This window comes from Festucalex cinctus, chromosome 9 (genome assembly GCF_051991245.1).
Source record: "Festucalex cinctus isolate MCC-2025b chromosome 9, RoL_Fcin_1.0, whole genome shotgun sequence".
In the NCBI taxonomy this organism is placed as follows: Eukaryota; Metazoa; Chordata; class Actinopteri; order Syngnathiformes; family Syngnathidae; genus Festucalex; species Festucalex cinctus.
The window spans coordinates 6,214,610-6,241,794 of NC_135419.1; the positions used below are offsets into that span (position 1 = coordinate 6,214,610).

Here is a 27,185-nt window from a genome sequence, read left to right on the forward strand (position 1 = left end):
CTCATTTTGGTCCTGGCGGTGACATTAATTGGAGGTGATGGTACACTGAGGATAAAGAAGAGTTTTTTTTTTTTTTTTTTTCATGTTTTTTTGAGGGACGATTTGCGCCACAGATCTGCTGGCTCGTCATAACAGGATTTCAGTCTGGGCATCGCAGAAAAGGCATTGCTTTGCGGTACAAGTGTTGCGCATATTGCGTGTCCCTTTGATTGCATGTCCAAAGCGAGTAGCTAAATAATAATGCGGGGATTGAAACCCTGCAAAATAGCCCTGGGCTCAGCGTTTTCTAATGAACAGCAGCAGGGTGCCATGGGGGGCAGGGGGAAGGAGTTTAGTCGAGAAAATCAGTCGGGGGGTTCAGACATCCAAAGCCTAGTTGTTGTTGTTTTCAAAGGCAAATATTCTACACTACATTTATGTACATCCCAATATTAAAATAGTGAGGCTATCCCAAACCAATTGACTCAACATGAAAGAAAAACATTGACGCCTGTGCAGCCATTGAACAATTTATATAAATATTTTAACTCTATTTAACTCTGATAAGCAAAATGTTAAGTCTGATCTTTTTTTTTCATTTTTTTTTTTTAACTTCTTACATTCTGCACGGTCAAGAGCTCCTCTCACCCTGGATTTAGTTCTATGTGCCACCAAAAAATAAATCAATAACAATCACATGATCAAGGGCATTTGATAATCCTACATTGCCACTTTAAGCCCAGTGAGGGTTGCATTTCATTAGGAAGGGAGGACTGCATCTGTATAGCAAGCAGCGCAAGTCAGGCACTATACAGTACCTACCGTATAGAGCTGCTGAAAATGACTAAATGTAGCCTGGAATATTTTAGTGTTGGCAGCAGTGCATAAGGCGTATAAGGTGTGTGGATGCTGGAAGTTGAGTTGATGGCGCTCGAAACACAAAATGTGTCTCAAGTCGCTGTCCACCAAGCACTGAATAGAGTTCTTGTTTATTTTTGCGGGGCTTGTTGGGGGAGGTTGGCATGTTGACTTGTGACCGGATTACTATTTATACTCGGGCTAATCTTGCATGTCGATCCAAGGTGTGTTTCATTTTGGTAAAAACTATAAATATATAATATGTTATATATTTCGACCATATAACAAAACAGCTAAAACCTGCAAAAACTGCACATTTCCAAGAAATCGGACAAAAATGATCATGTTTCATGCATCTTTCCGTTTCCCCAGCTGTTATTCCAGCGCCCATCAAATTACCAAAAAAATAAATAAATATATAAATAAATAAACTTTAGCACTCTGAAAAGACAAAAACATCAATATGTGGTGTAATCGGAGACTCTCTACAGCAAGCATTGTCAAACAAATTTCGGTGTAAGGTGTTCTAGTGAAAATATGACTCTCTGTCCCCTTTTATGTTCTCTTTATTTGAGTGCGAAAATTATTAACTCAATAGTTTTGATTCATAGCTTGCTTTGTATGCATAGTTTGCTCACAAATGTGCACAACAGCAATAATGAAAAGTTGAAAACGCATAGATAACCAATAAGATGTTGATGTCTGTGGGCTAATGTGTGCTGAAATGTCAGCGTAGGTTTCGATGAGGCTCCTTGCTGTGTGTGAACTGAATTAGTGATAATCAAGGCTGTTTGGGGAGCTCATTTTTATTTGTAAATATTGCATCTTCTATAATATTTGCACTCTTAGATTAAAATGGTTTCTGAAAATTGAATACCCACTCTTGTTTACTTTTAATCCTGATTTTTAAATAAATGTCATGAGGCAATGTGTAATGTAAATTCAATGTGAATTAAAAGCATACACTTTAAGATTCAACAAAATTGATGGAGGCAATAATTCAGGTCTTTTTCTTCCTGGTTCTATGTACGTAAATAGGTGTGTTGGAGTTAACCAGATTGGTTGAGTTTAGCCAAGAGATTTGAATCCAGCCCTTGCTTGGCTGTGTAGTGGTTAGGAAAGATGTATTTCAATGTTTGACTAACAAAGTCAGTGTATTACTTTGGGTTGTTATTTAAAATAAAAATCTGTAGGCCTCAGCATTTGAGGAGTTTAATTTCACTTTCAGCTATGTGGGCTCGTCCAAAAGCATTTTTTCAACCACACAGGTTTACTAGTCGAAAGCTAAAATCCAATGTAAAGTGATTGTCAGATGCTAACGAAGCTAAGCTAAAATGATATAATTTGTATCTTAAAAAAAATGTGTCATATGTCAAACATTGATTGATTGATTTCGTGCTCAGCGAAGTTTGTAACTTGTTAAAAATTCTGAAAAGTAATATTACCACTGGTGTTAATGCTAAAGAAAAAAAAAAAACAAGGCACGGATACACCATGTTCTTTATTAAAAGCCACCATACTATTTTTTTTGTTTTTGTTTTTTAAGGTATGATTTGATCAGTACTGCTTTTCACTCTGTTCATTGTTTCTTTGTGGTCACGTTACCCTGTTAGCAGTTCATTAAAAAGGTGACAAGGCTAATGAGATGGAAAAGCTTTCTACTCTGCAGGGTTAGCAGCTCCACTCAGACTTTTTTTTTTTTTTTTTTGTGCCCATGTAATGTTCACGTCGGCTGGCAAAGAGCTTTTGTAGAGCTGGAACATTAGGATCATGGTGTTTTGCACGCAGGTGGGTGGTCCAGGTGATAGTGACACGGGGAAAAGTCATTTGGCTTGCTGCAAAAGATTTTGCTCTTCCAGCTCGATCAGTAAACGACACATAATTTTTAGGGGATAGTTTGGAATGAAGGGCATTGGTGGAAATCGCTCTGTCTAGATGAATGTATGAATATGTGTGTTTGTGTGCACTCAAACAAAGCAACCGTTTCTTGCATCTGTCCCCCAAGACGATAACTCATGTTTATTTGTCACATCAATTAGATGGTATCATGGTTACATAGCCTACTCAATCTGCAGGGAAAATTTTGTCGACTAAATTCATTGTCCCAGCTAGGCCCATTTATTCATTTATATTTCATGAATGTGGTGTTTATGCTGCAGTAAAAGCCTTGCTGTGTTTTTTTTTGTTTTTTTTCCAATCCTCACTTGGTTAGGTCGGCCAGCGAGGTGTTTTCCTTCCATACAATTAAATATAGATGTTAAGAGTCTAAAGTTGAGTGTCACATCTGTCCTGGTGATGCCGTACGGGGCGCCATTAAACGTGCCCCAGCTGCATGTTCGGATATGAGGGCATAATTGAAAGCACCTGCTTAAAAAACAACAGGGTCTTCCCAGGACACGGCTCACAGCTCCTCGGTGGGCTCCCAAAGATCTTCCGCTCGGCTATCACTTTCCTGCTGGCTTCTCCTCATACATTTGTGCGTTTTATCTCTCACTAAGGTCAGCTCAAGACACCTCACTGTTTCCGTTTTTTTTTTTTTTTTTTTTTTCACCATTGAACTGTGAGTATGCAAATAATTTGGATCTTTGCATAATCACAAGCAGTGGGACCATCTGTTGTTGGCTTGTTGACATACCTCGTGTCTGCTTGTTAATGGGGTTTTCTTGTATGCAGGCAATGTACTTGTATATTAACAATGTGATAATCATTTAACCTAAAAAAAGCATTCCAACAAATAGACATATGTTTTGGGGAAATCTTCCCGCAAAGAAGGGTTTATAATCTTTGCAGACGGAAATAATGGTTTAGACTAGAAAGCAAGACAAAACCATCATCCGTGCTCACGTGATGTCGGATAGATATGAACATGATGAAGATTTAATATGACGCTCAACAAAAGCTGCAGGTCTTGGATTAGCGGTCAGCTGGCACAGGCTTGTTTATTCAGTTGCTGAAACCCACTAAAATATCTCCCAAAGTGCTCCTACAGGAAGGAAATAAGCTGCAACTTCTATCAATGAGTATTTACAGGAGATGACCTCCCATGAAACATGCCCCTGATAATGTGTTTTTCTTGTAGAATGCGATCCAGACTCCAGAGAAGTCTTTTAACTCTCCACCGCCCATTTGTCCTCATAAGGTAAGATCTGCCTTGGAATCCAGAAAATAACACTTAACTCTATCAAGTTTGGTGATAAAGTGGGCATTCAACATGGACCCAAATGATGAAGTAGAATAATAATGATTTAAATAGATCACATTATAGTAGTAAAATCAACTTTTTTTTGTTTGTTTTGTTTTAGCTTTTAGCCATGTTAAAATGTTAATTCCTCACCAAAAACACCTCCCAATGTGTGTTTTCCTCCATTCACCCATCTCTGAACATTCCTGCTCTCTAAGCACCAGCTCAACCCAATCCAAGAAAATGATTGGGTCCTCAATCTTATGTGTAAGAATGAGTGAGCAACCATTGTACCGCCCCTGCAGACTAAACACACGCCCACTTTCTCCAAGAAGTGATCAGCCTCTTTCTGAGCAATACTATTTCAAAATAGACCACAGTGCAAATGTTAAGGGCATAAGGGCACATGTTAGTTGAATGTAATTTTGGTGCTTCGTATGTTGTTTGTATGTAGTTTTTAACTGTTATGTAATTTTATTTTATGAGGACTACAGATGGAAATTAGCATTTTGCTAAATCTGGTGCAGCCATCTTTTTAATGTTACTGCACACTGTCCTTTTAATAAACTAAACTCAAACTCAAACTCATAAACCCGAATCCCACCAAGTGTTTGCAAAGGTAGTTAATGTTGATTTCTTGTAAGGGTTCGTTTAAAGTTTTAACGTTCACTTGCCATTCAAAATGTCTTTGCGGCAAGAAAAAAGAAAACATTAAAACTTCTGGCAAACGTTTGCAACTTTGAACGAACCCTGACACGCCTGACGAAGTATTTACTGTTTTGTGGGCGATGGGGGAAGCAGTCGACTTTAGGACAACATCATAAAAAGGGTGTGGCAGCCGTATGAGCTGAGGCGGGGTTTTAGCAAGCGTCTTACTTCCGGGATAGAAAAATAGTCACCAAAATAACTCATATTTCATAAGAAACTATACAGCTGAAATCAAATCTGGAGGAGTCGTTTGTTCAACTATTAACTCTATATATACTCTATAAAAGGCCAAAAATGGCACAAAATTCAAAAACAATGTACCATATTTTCCGCACTATAAGGAGCACCTAAAAGCCTTCAATTTTTTCAAAAGCTGACCATGCACCTTACAATCCAGTGCGCCTTATATATGGATCAATATTGAGCCGCAACAGGTCTCGCTGTCAAGACGCTATCGGTGACCCTGCACGATCGGTGACGCACATGTGCAGAAGATCCCGCCATCTTGGATCGCTAGCTAATACTAATACTTTACCTCAGAGAAAATAATAAATCAGCTGTTTGGTTTTTTTTTTCATTTTGGGAGTGAATGGAGTTGTCAGAAAGCTGGATTATAATCTATTAATAAAGTTTGACTGACCTATCTGACTGTTTTGTTGATATTCCCTTTTAGCGCAGCACCATCTAATGGATGCATAATGTAACCCCAGCCTCTACTGTTGCACCTTATATATGGAAAAAGTCTTAAAATATGTCATTCATTGAAGGTGCGCCTTATAATGCGGTGCGCCTTATAGTGCGGAAAATACGGTGTATGATTTTTTGGGGGGGGATTTGGCACATAAGCACACACGGCTGTACTTGTTTTAGTAAAGTAGGTCATCAAAACTTTTTTATGCTTTAATGTGTTTCTCGTTTGATTGGCTGTTGCAACTTGTGTATATGTATTCAATGTTAATTATACCAATTCATGCAGAGTTAGAGTCATCACCGACCACACGCTAATGACGTCAAGTCTTTTGAAGCAACTTTCCACTTCTGCTTCTGTGCCATTCCCCAATGTGATAATGTGTTATGCAGCGAAATTCACACAATCTCAGTTCACTTAGCCGCGGATGTGTCATAATTGACTGTGTGTCCATTTTTCGGGTGGATGAGTGGCAGTGGCGGCACAGCGAGGAGCGAACGGCCTCAATAAAAAAGCTCAATGGCGGGAACCTGTCTGGCAGCCTATCATCAACTGGTCAAAAGCTGTGTGCGCTTCTGTATAGCTAATGTACAGCTCGCTGTCGAGAAATGACTTTGGCTAGTGCAGACGGTGGGAGGACAGTAAATACGAATAAAATACGACACCCTTCCTTCATTTTTGTCATGGAGAAATCATGAGAAGAGGCTATCAAGTTGTGATCAGAAGGCAACATGTCCTTCACGCAAGGATGGAACAATTCTTCAGTAGGTTATTACCGTAGGCATTCGGGACAATATTACATTCGACCTGTCTCATATAGCGTGACGTTCCTTTTCCTTAACTCTGTTCTGTTTCTGTGCATCAATTTGCTTATGTCTGGTTTTGTGGATGGGCTTCTTTGCATTTTAGCTGTTAGCAGCAGAACATAATCTCCCTCTCGTCAGCTCCCATTAGTCTTCGTGATCTGCGCCGACCCAAAATGTGCCGCCATTGCAATGGGCCAGCTGGGGTAATTTAGCACGTCAGTCATCTCGGGAGCCTGTTAAGTGAGCGAGCAAATGACTGGATATGATTCATATGAACAAGAATATTCACATTTATAATGGTTGTCTGAATGGAATATCCTCTGTCTTTTTGCATGTCTTTTCCTCATCTGAATTGTGTGCACCCCCCCACCCCCCGCCCTCTCCTCAAGATAGTGTAATGACGAGAGGGCTTTTAAACGTGCTGCTCTGTGATTATACTAAGAGAGTGGGAGATGGGGAAGGAGAGGGGAGGAAGGAGATCGGGTATATATAATTGCTTCTTGACACATTGGCCAAATTCTGCAGTGCCAGGATCTGAGCAAAGATGATTAACGGCTGTCCGAGTGGGTGGGCACCGCGGGTCGTTGGGGTCCTTTGGTTTCCATAGCGACCTTAGTCTAAAGGCCATATACTGCATAGTGGAAGTCCCCAAGGCCCACATATTGTTAAACTACAATTACACTCACATGGAATGCATTGTCTGCTCACCGCAAACTCTCTCATTCACCCGCCAAGCAACTTGCCGCCTTCATTTTTTTTTTCCCTTCCCACTCCCGCTCCTCTTAGTTTCTCTGCTAGTTTTCTTAAATGGTCTCCTCTAGCTGGCAAGAAGATTAAGAGTGAAAATCTTGGATTCTGTGAATAATTGATGAGTGGGCTCACCTCAGAGCATCATTACAGTATGGCAGTCCGGGTAAGGGGTGAGGCTAAGATCATAATTCTGACACCAGGCTTCAGGCGGTAGAAAATTGTGTCAGTTTTTCACAAGGCTGCAGCATGAAGAAGTGTTTCTCATTAAACCACAAGTAGTGCACAATAATGAGCGCATACATGGATTTTTTTCCCCGCTGCATATTAACAGCAATGTCATACTCATGTCACACTGGGAACTTCTAAAATAGAAAGCAAATAGGAATTATGTGAGTAGTAAATGGTGGTGTTTTTATGTCACCCTGTGAGGCTAATTAATGTGTTTGTGCTATTGTTGAATGCGTACGCACATACACATGTACAATATCATACAGTAAGCTGACAGATGGAGAGGGCAAAGGATGGGGGGGTGGGGTTCAAGTACCTCAGATAGTATGAGGCCTGACTACTCCTCATTTTGTACCAGCTCAGAAATACTGAAGACAAATTACAGCTGTGCATCAAGATGTCCTTTCACCAATGTGTTTGCCCCACATAAACAAACTCCGCCCCTGTAACAAATCATCCAACAATAGGAAAGTTGAGTAATGAGCTCGGTATACTCCCCCCTCCTCTTCATGTGCATTCATCCTGGGAAGCTAGCGTGTAGCATGTTAATATAAATGCTTTAAAAAACAGCATGCAGCAGCATTTTAAGTCAAGAAATGGCCACTGAATAAGCACACCCTAATGATGATTCATTCTGCATGATAAAAGAAAATCACCCTGGGATCCAAACAAGAGGGCCGTCATACAGCAATTAAGTTTCTATTAAAGGCATCAAGCTGCAGATGTGCGGCAAGCGAGGCAAGTGTGCATCTTCTCAACATGTCTCCAATAGGACGTGACAATTATTCATGTAAGGTTGTCTTGATAGATAGCAGGCGTAAAAGCTTATTGGTGGTCATAGTCAAAGAAATAAGTTTGTTATTGGGTAAAAAAAAAAAAAAAAAAAAAAAAAGACAATCTGAAAGGTCATTTGTGGCCTCTGGGAGTGCGATGTGGCGTCTGTCACTACCAACAACCACATGTCTGGATCAAACAGGAAAACGTATGCGGCGCAACCAGCCTCCCGTGTAATAAAGGCAGTCAGCCACTGTCACAGTCACATTAACAGGCCACGCTGGTCTCTTTCTTTATCAAAAGAACATCTAACTTAACAGCTTCAAGGTACAGTGTACAGCAATTTTAAAAAGTCTCCATTTGAGCTGTTGTTGTTGTTTTGTTTTTCTTTTTTGCTTCCTGCTAGTTATATACCCACAATGCTCTGCTGCGACCAGTGCAGGATGTACCCCGCCTCTCGTCCTAACACAGCTTGCCCGCCGCTTTAATGAGAATAGGCACTATAAATGGATCAAAAAATGCTTCATGGCTATTTGTATTGACTACACAGACTGTACAAACTACAACCACAAAACGCATATTGTTGAATTATCACATTTATGACAATGCCAATGAACATCATTGCAAAGGCAGGATTTTCCATGATGGTTTTAGTATCGCCACAAAATATGAGTGTACCTAAAGTTATGATCGGTAAGTGGAGATAAGTCATCGATATTCTATCATAAATAATAATTCAGAATTTCTCCTTTTCATTCCAGTATTATGCTCCTTTTAAGGCTGTTGTCATCCTCAATAGATATCAATGACTATGCTTACTTTCAATCCATAAACCTTTTAAAACCCCCAAATTGGCATATCGGCTCTTTTCTGGGTTTTTAAATTCCAAAATAAGACTCCTGGGTTGCCCCTTTTCTAACCAGAATATTTGGTCAAACGAAAATTATATATTTAAAAAAAAAAAAAAAACGCAAAATGTTTTTAAACTGTATCTTATTCCCTTCGCTCTCCATATGTTCAATTAAATTGAATGAATTATTGCTGGGGTACACAGTAGTTCATCCATTGCTTTGATGATACTCGCTAAATGAGTATAACTTGAATGCATTGATTTCTCTGCGATATTTTCACGTTATTTTCTGTCTTTGTGGCGAAAATGCCACGGTGTGAGTGTAGTCCGTGCATCTGGCGCGCAGCTAAACAAAAATACACAAACAGGTAAAAAAAATACATATCTAAAAAAAATGGCGAAACTGAGATGTAGCATAGAACCAGACTTTTGGAGCGAGGAGTAAACCGACTGCTTTATTAGTGTGGTGATACAAATACAATATGTTTTTTATTGACACTAGACCAAGGGTGTCAAATTCATGTTAGCTCAGGGGGCGCATGGAGGAAAATATATTACCAAGTGGGCCACATCGGGAAAATAACAGTTTATAACTTAAAAACAATTGGTTTACGCAGATTTTCGTGGACAGCCCTAAATTACGGAGCTCAGCTGTAAACATATTGTTCCGAAAAATAACACAAATGCGAATGGAACGCAGCACTAATGAGTTCTGGGCGTGTAAAATCTACCTGTTTTGCATATATATATATATATATTGTTGCCAGAATGCATTGCATTGCGCAGTTAATGACATTAAAACGCCGTTAATCCTTGTTATATCTATTTGTACTACCGGTAATTGAATTTGTGTCATCTTTAACTCATTCACTGCCATTGACGGAAAAATACGTCAAATGATGCATTTTTGCTGGGCTGGCAGTGAATGTGTTAACAAGTTTATGTCGGTCTATGATTTAAAAAAATAAATAAATAAATAAATAATAAACAAAGTGTAACTTTAAGTTGTGTGTAAAATAATGACATCCAGGACGGTGCCCGTACAAATTGCATTGCTCATCTGAGGACTGCTTGTGAAATTACAAATTTATGTTTTGATTGTGGCCGGATGATGAATTAGTTCGACATTCCAAGTTTTTATTTATTATTTATTTATTTATTTTACTTTACACAATCATCTCACGGGCCAGATTAATAAACCCCTTTGCGGGCCTAATCCGTATGTTTGACACCCCTGCACTAGAGCGTAAGATGCGGAAATGACGTCTATTTGCATCATGTCATTGTCTGTGCGTCAGTGTTTACATCGGGTAAAGGACTTTTTGATGGCATGTAAATGTCTCAACCCACATTATTTCTCTCCCACAATTTCAACAAGTGCTAATGGCATCAAAAATTCAGGAGAAAGTGATGAAGGAATATTTAATGTGTTTCTGCCATGCTCATATATCTACTTGTATATTGGACCCTGACTTGTACCAATCAATGATATTTAATTACAAACCAAATTCTTCTTTTGGAATGGTGAAATCCAATCCCCATGGTGACACAACAAATCGGATATTGTGGCAGGTGCATAGGGGGGGAAAAAACATCAAGCAACTTGTATTGCAACCAAATCATTCCCTTCTTACAAAAAGAACAAATATCTTACAACATGCCATTAGAAGTCTGTTAAAGTAGAAATCACGCCCAGTTCAGCATTTAGTTTCCCAGATCTCCTGCTCTGTACTTGCCCCCTCTCTCCTGATGGCTGCCTATTCCTTGCACATGCCACACAATATCTCCCCTCTATATCCACCTAAACCAATCAGGGATTTGAAGACCTCCCTTCCAATCAATTACCACACAAATCAGTGCACAGGCCTTTGATGGAGAATCATTTGTCAAATCAGCCCAGATGGCTGGGGGCATGTACCCCAGTGCCACAGGCCATATCCACATGGAAATCTCTGCACAGACTGGGCTCTCCTGACACTCTCAACCTATTAATGGAAAGTCATTGTGCACTCCATGTCGCCAGTCCAACTGCTCTGGTACCCTAAATTGAAAATGTAAAAGCATTTTATCCTGACTTGTGGATAACATCGAGTTAAATTACATATTGGACTTTTATTTGACAGATCGTGCAGCAGGTGTTATTGTCAATAACTACAACAACATCAAATTAAAATGCATCACATGAGACCAACTTGACACATGGATACAACACGAAAAACATGGCCCAAGTTTTCCCATTAGCATATATCATTATGACAAAATTATATGAAATAATTAATCATGTTGATTGAATGTTTTGGCAAGACTGAGCAATGAAATTGCGATATAATTTACATTTAACATTTATGAAATGCCTCTGCGGTGTTGAAAAGCAGCAGCATATTCTATTGTTATATATATATATATATATATATATATATATATATATATATATATAGTTAAAAAACACACCAAAACAATAAAACCGTGTGAAGATATTGCAGCACAATAGCACAATTAAAAAAGTTTTACCTTAAATTTCTACTTTCCACTTTGACAGGAATTCCCCCGGTAAGGTTGCTACCATGCAACTGTTTGCCAATAGAGGAAAACTTTAGGTTAGAGTCCCATGGTTAATGACTCTAACAAAGCAAAGAAAAAGGTTCATTAGTTTGCATGGTGGTCCGGACTAAGCTGGATTTCTTAAGAAATACATCTCCAAAGTTTTGCAGTTAACGTAAATTAAGCCCTCTCTCGATCTCGCCTGTCAATAGACATTAACTAGGATGGCACTCAGTAGAGCGCAGACCTCCACCAAGGACGAGCAATCCTAATTTGTATCAGCACCAAAATGTACACCTCCATCGACACTATAGCCTCCTGCTTATTACATTAAGATTCCAGCAGCATCCACTTGGAAATGAACCACATTTTAATGGGCCCTTCCTTAGTCTGAGCCCCATCCCTTCAAAATGTTTTATGGAAAATGCTTGGAGTTTTTTTTCCACTTCTTTGCTAACAAATACCACTTGACAAACCAAACTATTGGTTGAGAAAACTTGGAGTTAAAATGGAAATAGATCAACCAAAAATTTGGAATCTAAAAACTTTTAATTTATTGATTCACAGATGAAACTTTAATCATAACTTGCTCAAGATTCACAGTCATGGTCTAAGTTATTTAAGAGGTTCTTTTAATTAATTTATTCATGAAGTATTATTCAAAGGCTTCATGTCTCAGTGATGTATCCTGGCCTCTATCTCTTCCTGTGAAATGTGTAAAGTGTGGTGGGAGGACATTGATGCCAGTCCTCAGCTCTTTGTGCAAGAATAGCCAATGTAACGACTTGACATCGACAGTATTTGTGATTTTGTTTCCAAACAAGCTAAATACGTTGGAAGATAAGTGCTGAAGAACAAAGACGGAGAGCAATTTAGGACTGAATTTGCTAAACCCTTTCATCTTCTCAGTTGTCCGTTTTGTTTTTTGAGCAATACTGAAACGAGCCCCTGGCAGATACGCAGTGGGAACAAAATTCAACCTTGGAAAATATTCGTCAATAGATGGGCAGCGGGTGGGGGGGATGGCGGACATGCGCCAAATCATATTTGTCGCCAGGGGGGGTATGTTGGTAGGTTGTGCAACAAGAGGGAATAAAACAACAGTATGCTAAATGCCAATGTGAAGAATGAAGATTATTATTTTATTTACTGTGTTTTACTTTTGTGTTTAATCTTAGGAACATAATTTTGTTAAGGCTGTGGTTGTGCTGAATAAATTGAGTCATCCCATGACACAAATGCCATGATTTGTAAATGCCTTGGAGCCTATGGCATAGTAGAGAAAGGAAATTGTAGACAAATAAAAGCAAATGGAATTACAAGAGGAATTAACCATTTGTAAGTGATTACCTGTGTGCAACCTCACCAGGCAGGAGCATGCTACATCGCTCGGGATATTTTTCTTGCCCTTTAACTTTGCATATTTCACACTGGCACAGCCTTTGGAGATGTAACCCATAGTGAGAGAATTTGACTCTGCATGCTAAAAAGGCATAAATATTGAAGAAAAAACAACACATTACCAGCTGATGACCTTATTATGCTGACTGTGTACCATGCAGTTGCAATTTTGCCTTTATTTGTCATTATTACCTCCCACCATTAGTGTGAGGGGAGGAATATCAATATGATGAAGGGGGCCTCAGACTAAAATGTTAAGGAGCCCCCCCCCCTGTCATGTGGGACACAACCCCACTGTTTTGAGAGGGCCAATATGAATGTGTTTTACTACTCATGGATATTCAGCGGAAGAGTGCCGGGGCGCATCTTGCTGTAATAAGCATTTACCGATGCAGAGTAGCGCCATGCACTGTGAGAACATATGTTAATGCACTTGGCTATGGCCAGGGAAACAGCAAGATTTTTAAAACGCACACAGTGTGGGCCTCCTGCAGCACACGTTTGCCTTTGACAAAGATATTAATACGATTTGCGACCAAATGGTGGAAATTAGTCCGATCACGAGAAGTTTGTTTCGTTGAAGGAACCACTCGGGTGAGGGCTTTCCAGCTTTTGCCAGAGAGATACAATGCTGTTTTCCAGCAACATAATATTTGCGGAAGATCTGCGCAGAGCAAACGGGGATACTGGGAGACTTGTTTCTGTGTTTTGATCCATTTTTTACCAGCACTGTGTCGCTGTATGCACGAGGCGGGTTCTCTGTTCTTTCTCTGGAGCTATAGTGTATATGAGGGGGCAGGGAGGTTTTGGGGGGGGGCTAAATCTGCTGGAGGTCAAAGGGTCTCAACGCCCCATGTCACATGCAATTTTAAATAGTGGAATTTTTGCTCCTTCTATATAACTTTCTCAGATCTTGTTTCATTTATTGTGTTATGATTTGGAGAAGATTTTTTTTAAACTGTTGATGGTTGACAGGGCAATTTGATCTTTTAAGTACAGATGGGAACTGAGCCAAAGTACTAAAGTAGTCCAGGGGCTAAATTATTAAAGACTAGAGTAGAGATCAGTTCTAACGTTGCTAAAGGTTCTGTTAACGATCTTGGAGATTACTAGGGATGTAACGATAATGCCAATATTACGATTATAAAACTGCCACAATATTATCACCGTCATGTTTCAACATTAAAAGCAACACATTTGTTAAAAAGGTCAGTTTCCATTTGTGCAGTTCCAGCACCCTCTGGTGGTTTGCTTATTAGTGTAATTTAATTTTAATTAGGCATGTTTTGGCCACCCATCTTTCAGACCCATGCTAATCGCCACAAAAAGGGGAACATAACACATTTGAGTTCCTCCACAAATTGACTCGATTTCCAATAAGTGCATGCATTAGCAAGTAAGTGCCTCAATGTGAAGTGTTAATAGTGATCATAGGTCGTTTATCTGCAATGAGGTTAATGCTACCTGGTCTGTTTCAACTATATGTACTGTATAATTAGGACCTCAGCTAATTAGCATTCTTAGATGAAACATTTAACATAAAATAACTGGCCAAGTCTATTTTCTTTGTCACTGCTGTTATGTACAAAAAAAAAAAAAAAAAAAAAAAAAATCAAAAACACAATATTGTGTGTTTTTTTCCCTCATCATAATCTTTTTATTTATTTATTTCATACAATAGCTTTTTGTATATTGCCAACCTCCTCACAATATTGTGGAAATTATCATATTGTGAGGTTCATATCTTGATATGATACCGTGACGTTCAGATATTGTTACATCCCTAGAAAATACTTTAATATATTTTCACTTTATTTAGGCTAAATGAACGTTGCATAGTATGTTTTTACCTAAGCATTTTAGTTTGTGTTTTACGTGACTTTTTTTTTTTTTTTTAACAAATCCTTTCTTGTCTGATGTGTTACTGTGTGTGGTTTTCTCAGTAGTATACCAGAAGTGTTGTGAATTGATTTCAAATAAGAACACAAACCGGAAGTGCCATGTTAGCTCCCTAATAATAAATGGTAACATATGTTATCCTGATAAGTTACTATGAGTAAAATGATACATCATCATTACAACGTTGTGAACTAAAGTGGGCTGGTCTGAGCCATTAAACTCCAGGACTCAAAATGAGTCCCACTTTGACCCTGCGTGGGTGTGTGTTTGTCAAAAATGCAGAGTAAAATCCACCAAGTGTGCAAAAAAAAAAAAAAAAAAAAAAAAAAAAATCTCACAAGCAGTCCAACTCATAAATAACGGTGTATTACACGGATGCTTCACATTTAAGTCAGGCTCTATGTTGGGCTTTTTCAGACAAATGTAACCAACAATGGTATTGACTTGCATGCCAAAAGACGCCAACAAAGATGTTTGATAACAGTTTTAATAATACATGCATGTATGACTTAGCAAGCCAATCCTCCTTTCATATGAATATGAGGTTTTGACATTTTATATATTAAATTCAACAATGTTTAAGAAATCATTAGGAACAGCCAGGAGTGTTACAACATCCACATGTTGATGTAATCATCCGGCAAGCCATCGACATGTATATGGATTACCTGACAACATACAAAATATGATTAAAATATTTATGAACTTGGCATTGGTCTCTACAGGAACGGTGGATGGAGCAGCATTTCTCTTGAATGTTAACTATGTTGACTCTTGATATTTTAATAGCAGTGGTCAGAATAGTTGTGCACATGGTGCAGTACCCATTGTATGTATTGTACTTGCTTGCCCTAACATAAAAAAATAAAAATACTACTGGGCAGATGTATTTTCCAATATGATTCTCCTATAGCTATTAAGTAGATACATATTTGGAATACTTCATCGATTCCAGGGAAATTGAAATGCAAAGAACAAACTCTGAAGCCTCATAACCCAAATTAATTAAAACACTTGTTTCCCATCAGTCAAGAAGATGCACAAATGTACTTGAAAAGTGTGACAAATACAAAAGACTAAAATGGAACCATAATGTAAATCAGTCATGGCTGATTGTTCTGTAGCCTGTTTGGTATTTAATTGAAAAGACTCCCACATGAACGTGATAATTGAAAAAGGGACACATAATGACTTTTTGTTTCAAACCTACTTTGTCAGAAAAAAAGTGGTCCAGTGAGATTACCGGTACATGTCTGTCCCTTCCCCAAGGTACAATATGCACAATCGTTCCAATGAGGACTAATGATTGATTCAAAATCACTTACGATACTTCAACTAATCTTCAATATTTTAATGATTATTGTAAAGTTGATTGCTTGATTTGAGTACGTGTAATATCCTTTTTTTTTTGTTTTAAATAATTTCAGGTGATTATTTTTTGCGACATTAGTCATGTAATTATCATATCTTGATCTTGGGCTGTGATTAGGCATCCGCTCAACCTTGATCCTAGTCAGGATAAGCGGTAAAGACGATGGATGGGTGGATGCATATGTATTATGTCCTCATTGTACGTGGCTAGGGGATGACAATTGCATTAGTGTTTCCTTCCATAAGAGATGAGTCATCTCATATTGTGACATGTAAACAATGAATCTGACAGTATTAATATCAAATGAATTATAGAATGTTTCAGCATGAATATGTCAATTAGAATGTCAACCAACTAGATTACGTAAAAATAAGCAATGTCTTTTATTCAAAGAACTGAAGATTGTGAAATAAAGTATGATATTTTTACTGTTTCATCTGCTATTTCTTGCTACATCATTGCTCACAGTTTTGACCACGGTGGAAAAAGTGAGCGCCTGTTTAAACTGCCACAGTAATCAAAAAAAAAAAAAACTTTGATATTGACAGAGACTTTGATCATTCACAAAAAGAGATACAATGCTGCCATCTGCTGGCCATAGTAAGTGAATGTTTTTGATTCCACAACCCATTGACCAGGCAGAGCTGCACTTAGACATTGCAGCGGGGGGACTTAGATGACGTCGTTTAACGTTTATGGCAGCATACATTTGTGATTTTACTAATCGTTATTAAACGTTTTTGGCGGTCAAAGAGTTAAATAATAATAATGAAGCTGATGATCATAATAATGGGTAATCACAACAACCACAGATGTTTTTGGTTAATATGTGAATTATAATGTGGTGTCCCATTTCTTTGTGCTTTAATCTGCAATTTGTATTTTCTTTTTAAACAGTACTCTTTTTGATGTGCCCTGTGATCGCTGGCGATCAATCCAGTGCAGGAAACCTCTGAGATGTCAAATAAATAAACATATCTGACAGAATGAAAAGTCAAGCCACAGTGAGAGTAAAAACTTCCCTCCACAGGAAAGCTGGGGTCCACCTAATAAAATTGTCAATGAGTATATTGACACTCTTGTAAAGGCTTACCATTCAGTCAGTGGGAGACCTCCAGCTGAAATATTCCACCACTTCCTTGGCTCCTCAGGATAGTCACTGTGACATTTGAAATTTGCATAGTAGTAAAGATCAATGTAACTCCCGGTGACTGGTGTGACACTTATTCAAATCAGCTCACACCCTCTTTTCACGTTTTATATATATATATATATATATATATATATATATATATATATATATATATATATATATATATATATAATTTTTTTTTTTTTTTTTTTTTTTTTTCTCTGCATAGTTCAGAAGCAGTACGGGGCGGGCAGGGATGTGGGTAAAGAAAGCCATAGTTCCTCAGCAGAAGTCAACCTCAAAGAGCATTTTGTCATCTGTCTTCACTTAGTAAAGTACGTGCAACCCTCTGCAGATCAGCACTGAATCAAGATTGCTTGCTACTTGATGCTGTTTGAAGTCACATAAGTTGTGAAGTGAGAAATAAAGGGGTGAAAAATATGTCTCTAAAACTGACATGGCCTTTTTTTTTTTCCTTTTCTTTCTTTGAACTTTTCAAGCTCTTCCTTTTTGACGCGTGAATATTTTTTTTTTTTAGTAATGGATAATTATTAAGTTAACTGCATTAGGAACAATGTCCTTCAAGCTGCGCCTGATTTCAAGGGACAGCTTGACAAAAATCACTTTGAATTTGGTTGAAAGCATGTCTAATTGAATTTTGATACGTAATTAAATCAAGCAATAAATCAGCCCAGATCCCACTGCAACCCACAATTCAACACTCTTGAGTACTAAAAGCTAATTATGATGAAGTTATTATCTCAGCCAAAGGGAGTACTCAGAAAGGCTCCTTATGCATCACGGAGACATTCTTTGGCGAAGATGTGCTCAACCTTGAAGAAAGGTCATCTCGCTCATTAGGGATCGAGTTGTGATGAATGTCACTCAATGGGCTCGTGTTAAAATGTGACACTTTAAAGCAGGTAATCACCAAGAGCAGCCATTTGCGATGATATGCACTACTATATCTATATTACGACATCATCTGCTGATAATGTTGCTACACTGTATTACAACACTGTGATGGATTTTTACACCACTACAAAAAATAATGGTACACATATTGCTAACCTGGATTTGTATTTCTATTTTGGAATCTATCCTAGCTGATTCAATGCGAGAGGCGGGGTACACCCTGGATTGGTCGCTGTAGTCCACCATTTTCAAAATCAACTAAGAATACATCTTGTTCACACCTGCCTTTAAAAAAAAAATTAGGGCTGTCAAAGTTAAAGCCTTTCTTCGCACTTGAGCCTTGAACGTAAGCGCGGATGGTTACATTGCCTGCGCAGGTCAGTGATGAGGTCAATGCACGGCATTTCCTACGCCTGTTGTTCCAAAATGAGCGGGGTGACTCCAGTTGGTGCGGTCGGTGGTAAATTTCGCTTTAGAAAACACCTCGACGGGACTTTAGATGAAACAAAAGTAATTTGTGTTGAATTAATTAATAATTGCTGAATGGCACCCAATTGATGTGATGCTGTTACGTTTTGAGCAATACACGCATGCATGCAATTGCGTACATGCATTTAATCAATGTTTGCAAATGACATTCAGATTATAAAATGTGTTAATGTCAAAATTAGAGCTGTCAAACGATTAAATTTTTTAATCAGATTAATCACATCTTAGAATTTTGATTAATCATGATTAATCACTGACTTAAAAAGCCCCACTCCCCCCCCCCAACTTATTTTGCCCGCTAAATTTGAAGCACACCTGTTATGTGTTAATTTTTTCAACATTTAATGTTATGAGAATATCTTCAAAAATGTATATCCACTGAACTCATCCTGCTTTTCTAATCAATTAATTATTTGCATAATTTAAAATGGGAAAAAAAGACTTACGGCATGTGTAAACATTTATTAAATGCTTTACTTTAATGCATGTAGTTATGTTTATTGCTCAAACTCGAACGGCTACCTTTAACCTAACCATCCTCTGTTGGCTAAAAAGGATCTGCGGTCAAAATTAATAGTGTGATTAATCTGTGGAAATACATTGATTAATGCGATAATTTTTTTGTGATTAATTAATCTATTAACGCTTTAACTTTGACAGCCCTAGTCAAAATATTACGGTATTTTGTATTTTATATTACGCAAGTAATTTAGCTGATTAATCGTGATTAATCAAAATTAAAAAGTGTGATTAATCAGATTAAAAATTTTAATCATTTGACAGCACTAAAAAAAAATACAATCCAGAGGGTGGCTGTAATGAAAAACCAAATAAATAAATCGCAATTTGATGAGAGTCAATGTTACAGATGCTTGCTGATGGGAGAAAATTCGAGAGGTGGGGGCCGATCTGCTGGAAAGCGGCTCTACTGTAGATGTGAGATGAGTAAATACTGCTGTTGGTAATTTTTGGCCACTAATCCCGGGTTGTTTAGGAAAGGGGCTGGCTTGATTTAACATGGATTTAGAGCATCATCCTCATCATCTGCTAGCTGGTCTCATATACTTAATCAATTACATCCCCTGTGATTAAAGTATGCTTTGGATGCCATGCACCGCGCATGTAATCTCCTGACATAAGGTATTAAATGAATGCTAATTATAACTTTGCAGCTATGTGTCTTATCATACTCGTTTAATACCTTCCCTGAGAAGACAAATTGGTGTGTCAGTGGAAGGGCGTGCAGTGTTTTAAATCGGTCAAAATGTGTCACTTTGGTAGGACTGTGATTCTTGTTCAATGAAATAAAACCGTATAAAGGACAAAAAAAAGTACATGTTTAATGGCAGGGGTGTTTTGAAGGTCAGAACATTTCTGCAACAGTCCAAACACTTTTATGATACATTGCCAGTCTATTTTGCCTTTCATTTTCTCCAGTGGATGTGATTTCAGTCAGAATTTTCTCGCCATATCACGGTTCACTTTTTGAAATGTCTCTGGGAAAAGCACATAACACAGCACTAGTAGGTAATAATAAACTAATTAGAATGTAACAGGCTGTCCTCTTGTAAATGACTAAATTATTGTTACACTCTCAACTTTCTTTCCACAATTTGTTTGCAAAAAGTTGCACATGAGTGAAGTACAGAGAATTTACTGTTGATCAGTTGGTGTGGTTTGCTGAGAGGGTTTTCTTTCATTGAATGCCAATAAGCAGGCTACATCAATACGCTTTGGACAGCTGAACACCAGAGGCAAATGGGGATTCAATTCATCTACGTCTATCCTTAAGTGTATTGAAGACTTTATTAGCACCGTTTTGATGAGGAGGTGTTTTGTTTGCAACAGTTTTATCCCGCTGACAAAGGTGAGCTGCGTTCATCACGAAAGGGAGAAAAAACAATGTACACTTGAACACTGCTTGCTGTTTCTTGGCTGGGACGTTACAGCCTGCACAAAAATGAGCAGATGGCATGCTTGTCCAAGTTATTCCTCTGTGACTGTGTGCATAACTCAGAAGTTAATTAGCTCTCTTTTTAAACTTCAACTTTTCATAATACGTATGCAGCGTAAAGGTAATGTCACAGCATGTTTTGGAAACATTTAAACACCAAACTTGCAATTGTTTAATGAGTGAGTAAAGTTTGCTATAATATGGTCTTTAGTATGTGATTTGAGACTTTCAAAGCACAAAGTGAAAGTAAACAATCTCATTGTTGAACACAATCGGCGTTCTGTTTTAGGTACCAAACATATATATATATATATATGTATACTCCTCCATGCTTTAAATATACCAACCTTGACTTGACTTTTGGGAGCGAAATCTAGTGTTCAACCTTGTCCTGACCAGTCCAGTTCATTTCACCCAATACGCTAAAACTGCCACTTTCATGAATTGTATTTCTATGGAAATGATGTCATACAATGTGAACTCAAAAAGAATTCTCAGATCCAAAGTCACACACAAAGTTACTTTGCGCCATTAATTTTGGGAGGAATGCCACTTCAGAAACACTCAGCGAGGGACTGTACAAAATTTGGTTGGGGAGTAAAGACAACAGACGTGCCAAATGTAATTCGTCAACGGGGTGGTGGCTTGTTTGGATGGTGGTCCACAGCCAACGATTACTATTCGCCATTGGTCGACGAGGGAAGGCAGTGTACATGGTCGCCAACGACATTTACCCCAACATTGGCCTGGCCATTCGGGAAACTCCGAAAAATCTCGATGGCCAGTCCGCTCCTGCTTTGTACAAATAAAATGTGAGAAGTAGAAACTGATGACATGCATTCAAGTTGCATACAAATGCAGACAACATTATTAAGTGAGATGGTTGTTCCGATCTGCAATTGATTGCAATGAAATAAGAAATGTTTCCAGCCATACAAATATATTGGTACTTCAACTTTCAAGTTTCATTTGTTTGTTGGGACAATTCAAGTCACAAAAAAAAAACAGCTGTAGTACTTGTGTGCCTTTAAGGGGTGGGGTCTAGAATTTTTATGTCAGAAGTGTTTGCCTTCATGTGAGCTTCTGGGTGTTTGTTCAGACTTTTTGTAACCCTTTGCTGGCGTTCTCATTAGTAATTTAAGTTCTTATACCATTTAATCAATGGCTTTACTCTTTAGGTACATCGGCTCTAATTTTTGTTACTTTACTCCAGTGGAAAATCCCATCACAAAGTGGGAAAAAAAAAAGGATGGCACTTGATCTGAAAAAAGGCATGAGTTGGAGCACTATAGTATCATCCATCCATTTTCATAACCGCTTATTCCTCATAAGGGTCGTGGGGGTGCTGGAGCCTATCCCATCTGTCTTCGCAGATCGCACTATAGTACCTCTATAGAAAAATATTTTTCATAGGTTTTGCCACTTGGTGATTTTAAATGCCTCACATTATTGAGTAAAATCGAATTCTGCTTAATTGAATTTCATGTGTGAATTAAGCTTGAATTTACGTCAGATGGCAACTGACAGTGATGCCATTCGCGTCCAATTATTGTATTCAACCAAGAATAATGACTTGGCACATGTGCTTTCCCCTCAATGAAATAGTTGTGACCATAGCCAGAGGCTTCACCCTGAATCCCACTTGACCATTCTTTTGACAGAATGCAGTGGGACCGTTTGAACAGAACAGGAGAACGCCACAGCAAGCCACAACAAAGGACGCAGAATTAGAACAAAAGTGAAATATTAAAGGGCAAGCTGTGGCAGTTCCAACGAATTTGCTCGCCGAATATGCTTTCTTGTGCTTTTTGACACCTTCAAAGGTGTTTACACCATGAAGTAAACTGTTGTGTGGGACGCTGTAAGCAGCATAACCCATTAGTGTTAAACTATGAGAACCCCAGGAAGAGGGCTTGTCAGGTGCTTTGCGGGTATTCGAGTTATTACATCATAAACCTCAATTTTCTTTAAGAAATGAAGAGGCAGACTTTTGCATAATTTGTTTTATTGTAATGTTTTGATCTTTCAACACACACTAGCGATCAAGCAATACTAGACAACGGCTAAATTGTTAGCACACTTCTGTGAATAAAAGGAAATGGCACATCGGTCACTGAAATAACTTACAACTAACTAATAGAATTTACCAAAATGCACACTGATAAGCCACAAAGCTTCAGGGGGAATGCCTTTTTTGGGCAGAGGACACAAAACTGGATCTTTTTGGCAAGTTACATCAAGAAAACAACACTGTTCCTATTGTGGTACATGGAATAGGCCTTGCTATGTTTTTGGGCTGCTTTGCAACACCGGGTACAGGTTGTTTTGAATTTATGACAGTAACATTAAATGTAAATTTAATTTCGAAATCTCAAGACTGTTAAGGAATTTTGGAATGAAATGCCCAGTGTCAAAAAACTCAGCTACAGGTCACACATCTTAACTCATTTGCTCCCAATAACGTGTAAATCCTTTTTTTTTTTTTTTTTTTTTTTAAGTTTTAAGTGTCCCAAAATCCAGTAAAACGGCCGGGAGCGAACGGGATTGCTTCTGTGAAAATGGCTGGGAGTGAATTTAATAGCAATATTAAAGCAAAAAAATATATATCTTAATAGCAATATGTGCTAGCTAATGTTTATCTTTGTTAACGATATATACAGAACTGTATATAGTGATTATAGTCATTATCTTTTAGAAAGCTGAAATATATATGCAGCTCTTGCATTGGATCTCATTAGCGGCCCTACTACCTAATGGAATGTTCGGCGAGTGTATGTGTGTTAAATATTTAAATATACATTTAATGATAGTATAATAACCTCACCCTTGCCTGCTTCACCTTACCCATAACTGAAAAAATTGGGCTACAGAAGCAGAGCACAATGAGGTCTGGTGGTTTAATCAATTATTTATAAAATATTTTAATGATCAGAGTGCCTGGAGTGATCAAAGCTGTAGTGGCTTTGCCGGCGAAGACATCCACTCTACTTTGATGTGCTTCCCCAACAAAAGCACTTAGCGAAAGCCGGACTCTATCCAACTCTGAAAATGTTTGTCTGGGAGGCATTCGGATACAGAAGGTCAGCGCCCAGTGCAAAAGAAGAAAGGACAAAAGCCATTCTCAAGCAATCAAACGTATTACTTCTCCTTATATACTTCCAAATACTATTTTGAATGTTGAGGTCACCTTCTCAGACCCCTTGTGTGCATTACCATAGATTTAATTGGATGGCGAGGTCTCCAACATGAAGCGTGTGTCACGAGATGTTGAATAAAACATTGCTTGGAGAAGAAACAACATGCCTCTTTCCTTAAATAAAATCCCGAATTAAAATGACCAGTCAGTGGATGCAAATGAGCCACTTGTCAAAAAACGGACCTGACAAACGTTCGCAAGCTAAGAAATGCAAATGCATACTAATATGCCATCGGTATGACATATACTACTTTAATTATGCTCATCAAGTCATGTGATCGTGAAACCATGATGTGTACAGCACCAAGTAAAGGCCACAAGGTTAGAACATATATTAAGACAGAAGGTACATGTCACCGGTATGCAAATAAGCCATTTGGTCTACATGCATTTGTATTGCTTTACAAGGATGTAATATAAAACGTTACATTGACATCCAGAGTACAGAAATTCAGAAAGTGCAAACGTATCAAACTCAAGGCCTGGGGGCCCGATTCGGCCCACCACCTCATTTAATCATGTGGCCTGCGAGGACAAACCAAAATAAACAATTACCAAAACTGCAAATTGTTTTCACTTCTAATAATACTAAAATATGGCAAGCTTTTTTTTTTTGTTACTAATTGCCCTATTAAAATAATTGAAAAATTGTTGATCAAACCATTTTTATTTTTTTTTACTGGCTTCTGATTGCAAAACTAGTTAGCCAACAACTTGTGGATATGTCATAATATGAGGCATACTTTTATATGGCTTCAGTCATAATGACCCTCCATGGAAAAGAAAATCATAATTACAAGGAGGCCTGTGACAAAAATGAGATTGACATCCCTGTACGGATGTATTAGGAGCACCTTTCCATCACCATGACTTGGGTCTTTTTTGTCCCAAATAGCAAGTGGGTCAAATGAATCCAAAATTGAATCTTCACATGTTCACAATCTTCAACATTTCTAGCCTGATCAGTCTAGTCTTTGTCGCGAAGAAGTTGTCTTCAATATACAAGCTGAGGATTTACACTTAGATAAAGAAAAAACATCACTATATGTGTATATGTCCATCTATATAAAATATAGTGTTGTTCCGATACCGTTTTTGGGCCCCCGATACCGATTCCGAGACCCAGCTTTGCAGTATCGGCCGATACCGATACCATACCGATACCTAAGGTTTTTTTTCCCTCACTATGAAAAAGCTGTCCTGCCATTGGTTCAGAGCATTCAAGGGCCAATAGGATATCTTAGATCGGCATGCAGTGAGCATGTCGCACACGAGCTAGACACATGCTGCATCAAAGATCCTATATTAGCTTTGGAATTAATGGTATCGGCATGTTACTTGTGAGTAGTCACCGATACCGATACCAATGTTTTAATGCAGTATCGCCACCTCAGCCGATACTAGTATCGGTATCGGAACGACACTAATAAAATAGATTGGGTTTTTTTTTCCGTTGCTAAATTAGAGCAAGCATCCCTCGGTGAGCAGTTATGGCAACATAATCATGTGACACGAACTTATTTCCTCGTCATTGTTGTACCGTTCCACCCCATCAGTCCTGCTCGCCTTGTCTAAGTGGCTCTTCCTCTCCAGATTTCTATTTTCTTTACAAATCAAGTCATGTGCTCAGATTATTATACACAGTACAAAGACAACAAAAATGGTGATTAAAAATTAAATACTTATCTCTCTGTGAGTTATCTCAGTCCTCAGGGAGATGATGCGTTTCTTCTTCTTTCTTTTTTTTTTTTTTTGCGGGCTTGCGGGTGTCTTTTGTTCCCAATTTAGAAGCTTGTCTGTGTGTATTGTTCATTTTTGATGTGTTGTTTGATATTCTGCTCACTTTCTTCTTTGACATGTAGAGAAAACATCTTTATCAAAGTGTCAGATGTATGGCTAGTGTCAGGACGGGTTTTGCCCTCCCTCCCTTTCATTGCATTTTCAGCGAGAGATTGTGTACTCAGTGAGGTAGCTTGCAAGGCTCTCAAAAATGTGCTTTGCACCGAGAATGAGAAATCAATATATATCCTAAACCTCAATTCCAACTAAAAACAAAGACGCCGCTTTAAATCTATGAGGTTGTCAATTGTTGAACTGGGTGGCTTTAGGGAAGCTGGAAAGTTCCTGACACAGGTTCCTTTGTTGGCTCTAGGTATTAATTTACATTGTAAATTCTCTGTCAGACACAGTGAGATGCTGATCTAAAGCGACTCTTCTTCTGTCCTTGCAGGAGGCCTGTCAACTTGGGAAGATAACGTCTGTGAATGTAAGTCATGCACTCATATGCTCCTTCCTGTGCTCTTCCTTGTGCGTCCTCTCCTATAAACATGGCGAAAGCATGATACGTTATATCACGGAATGTCTCATTTTAGAGGCTTTGCATCTTATTTCAATCAGCGACTAAACTTGAAATGCAGCAATCAAGTCATATTACATTTAAAACACCCCATAAAGGAATTTCATTTTTGTGGTGGTGGGGAGTGTGGAGCAGGGTTATTATAGTTTTGGAATTTTCATTTTAGTTAGTTTTGATTTCGTTTTGAGTTTTTATTTTTTTTATTTTATTTTTTTTTATTTAGTTAATTTTAATTAATTTTCAGGGTGGTTCTGTTAGTATTTACAAGTTTTTGTTATTTAAAAAATGCTTAGTTTTAGTTAGTTTCAGTATTAGTTTTAGTTTAAAAACGTGTACAATATTTTAAAAGCACCATGGTAAAATTAGAGAAGTAACAAATGTATTACCTAATGTTGCATTTTGACAGCATTAAATAGAAAAAGCACGCAAGCTGTGCCACTATCAAGCGTGAAAAAAATGTCACCTAGGAGCGACGTCATCTGAAGGTGCTTTTCTATTGGCTGCTGATAGATGATGTCACTTCTACGCGACACACTTTCTTTATTCCGGTTAATATCAAAATTAATCTACTTAAAATCTCATTTAAAATCATCCCAATGGGCTAATATATTAAATTAATGAACAAAGACTCAAACAAAGGACATTTTCATGATAATTATAGTTAGTTTTTTTAAACATAAAATGTAATTTCAGTTAGTTTTCATTTTTTAAACAGCATTTGCGTTATTTGTTCACAAATTGTTTTTGGAATTTTAGTTTTCATTTTTTTGTTAGTTTTTGTGAACTAAAATGACCTTGGTGTGGAGTAACAAAAAAGAATAATGAGAAGCACTGCATTAAAGAAAAGTCAACCCAAAAATGTTCTTTACAATATGTTCTATGCAGCCCCACTAGTCTAAACATGATATTCTGATTAATATTTTGTTTGTGAAATATGAATTAAGAAGCAAAATCCAACCCTTTTTGTCCGTCTCAGGGTCAGCCATTTTCCCACTTGCTGTCAACTGAAAATTACATCACAGTTGCTCAAGGCTCAGATAACAGTCATGGTTCAGCTTGCCAATGTCACATGACCAAAGTCAGGAAATAGGTGAACCGTGATTGGTCA

The 27,185-nt window shown here is 38.0% G+C and overlaps 1 protein-coding gene across 3 annotated transcripts in view; it reads left to right on the plus strand.

Moving 5' to 3' along the window:
- Nucleotides 1–27,185, plus strand: part of pcdh11 (protocadherin 11) — a 156,817-nt gene that overhangs the window by 68,678 nt on the left and 60,954 nt on the right. For 2 of the 3 annotated variants that reach the window (XM_077531811.1, XM_077531812.1), the window contains exons 4-5: nt 3,917–3,976; nt 25,952–25,987. In XM_077531811.1, the coding sequence (XP_077387937.1) occupies nt 3,917–3,976; nt 25,952–25,987 (96 nt within the window). The remainder of the gene's footprint in view (nt 1–3,916; nt 3,977–25,951; nt 25,988–27,185) is intronic. The other variant, XM_077531813.1, reaches the window with a different exon arrangement.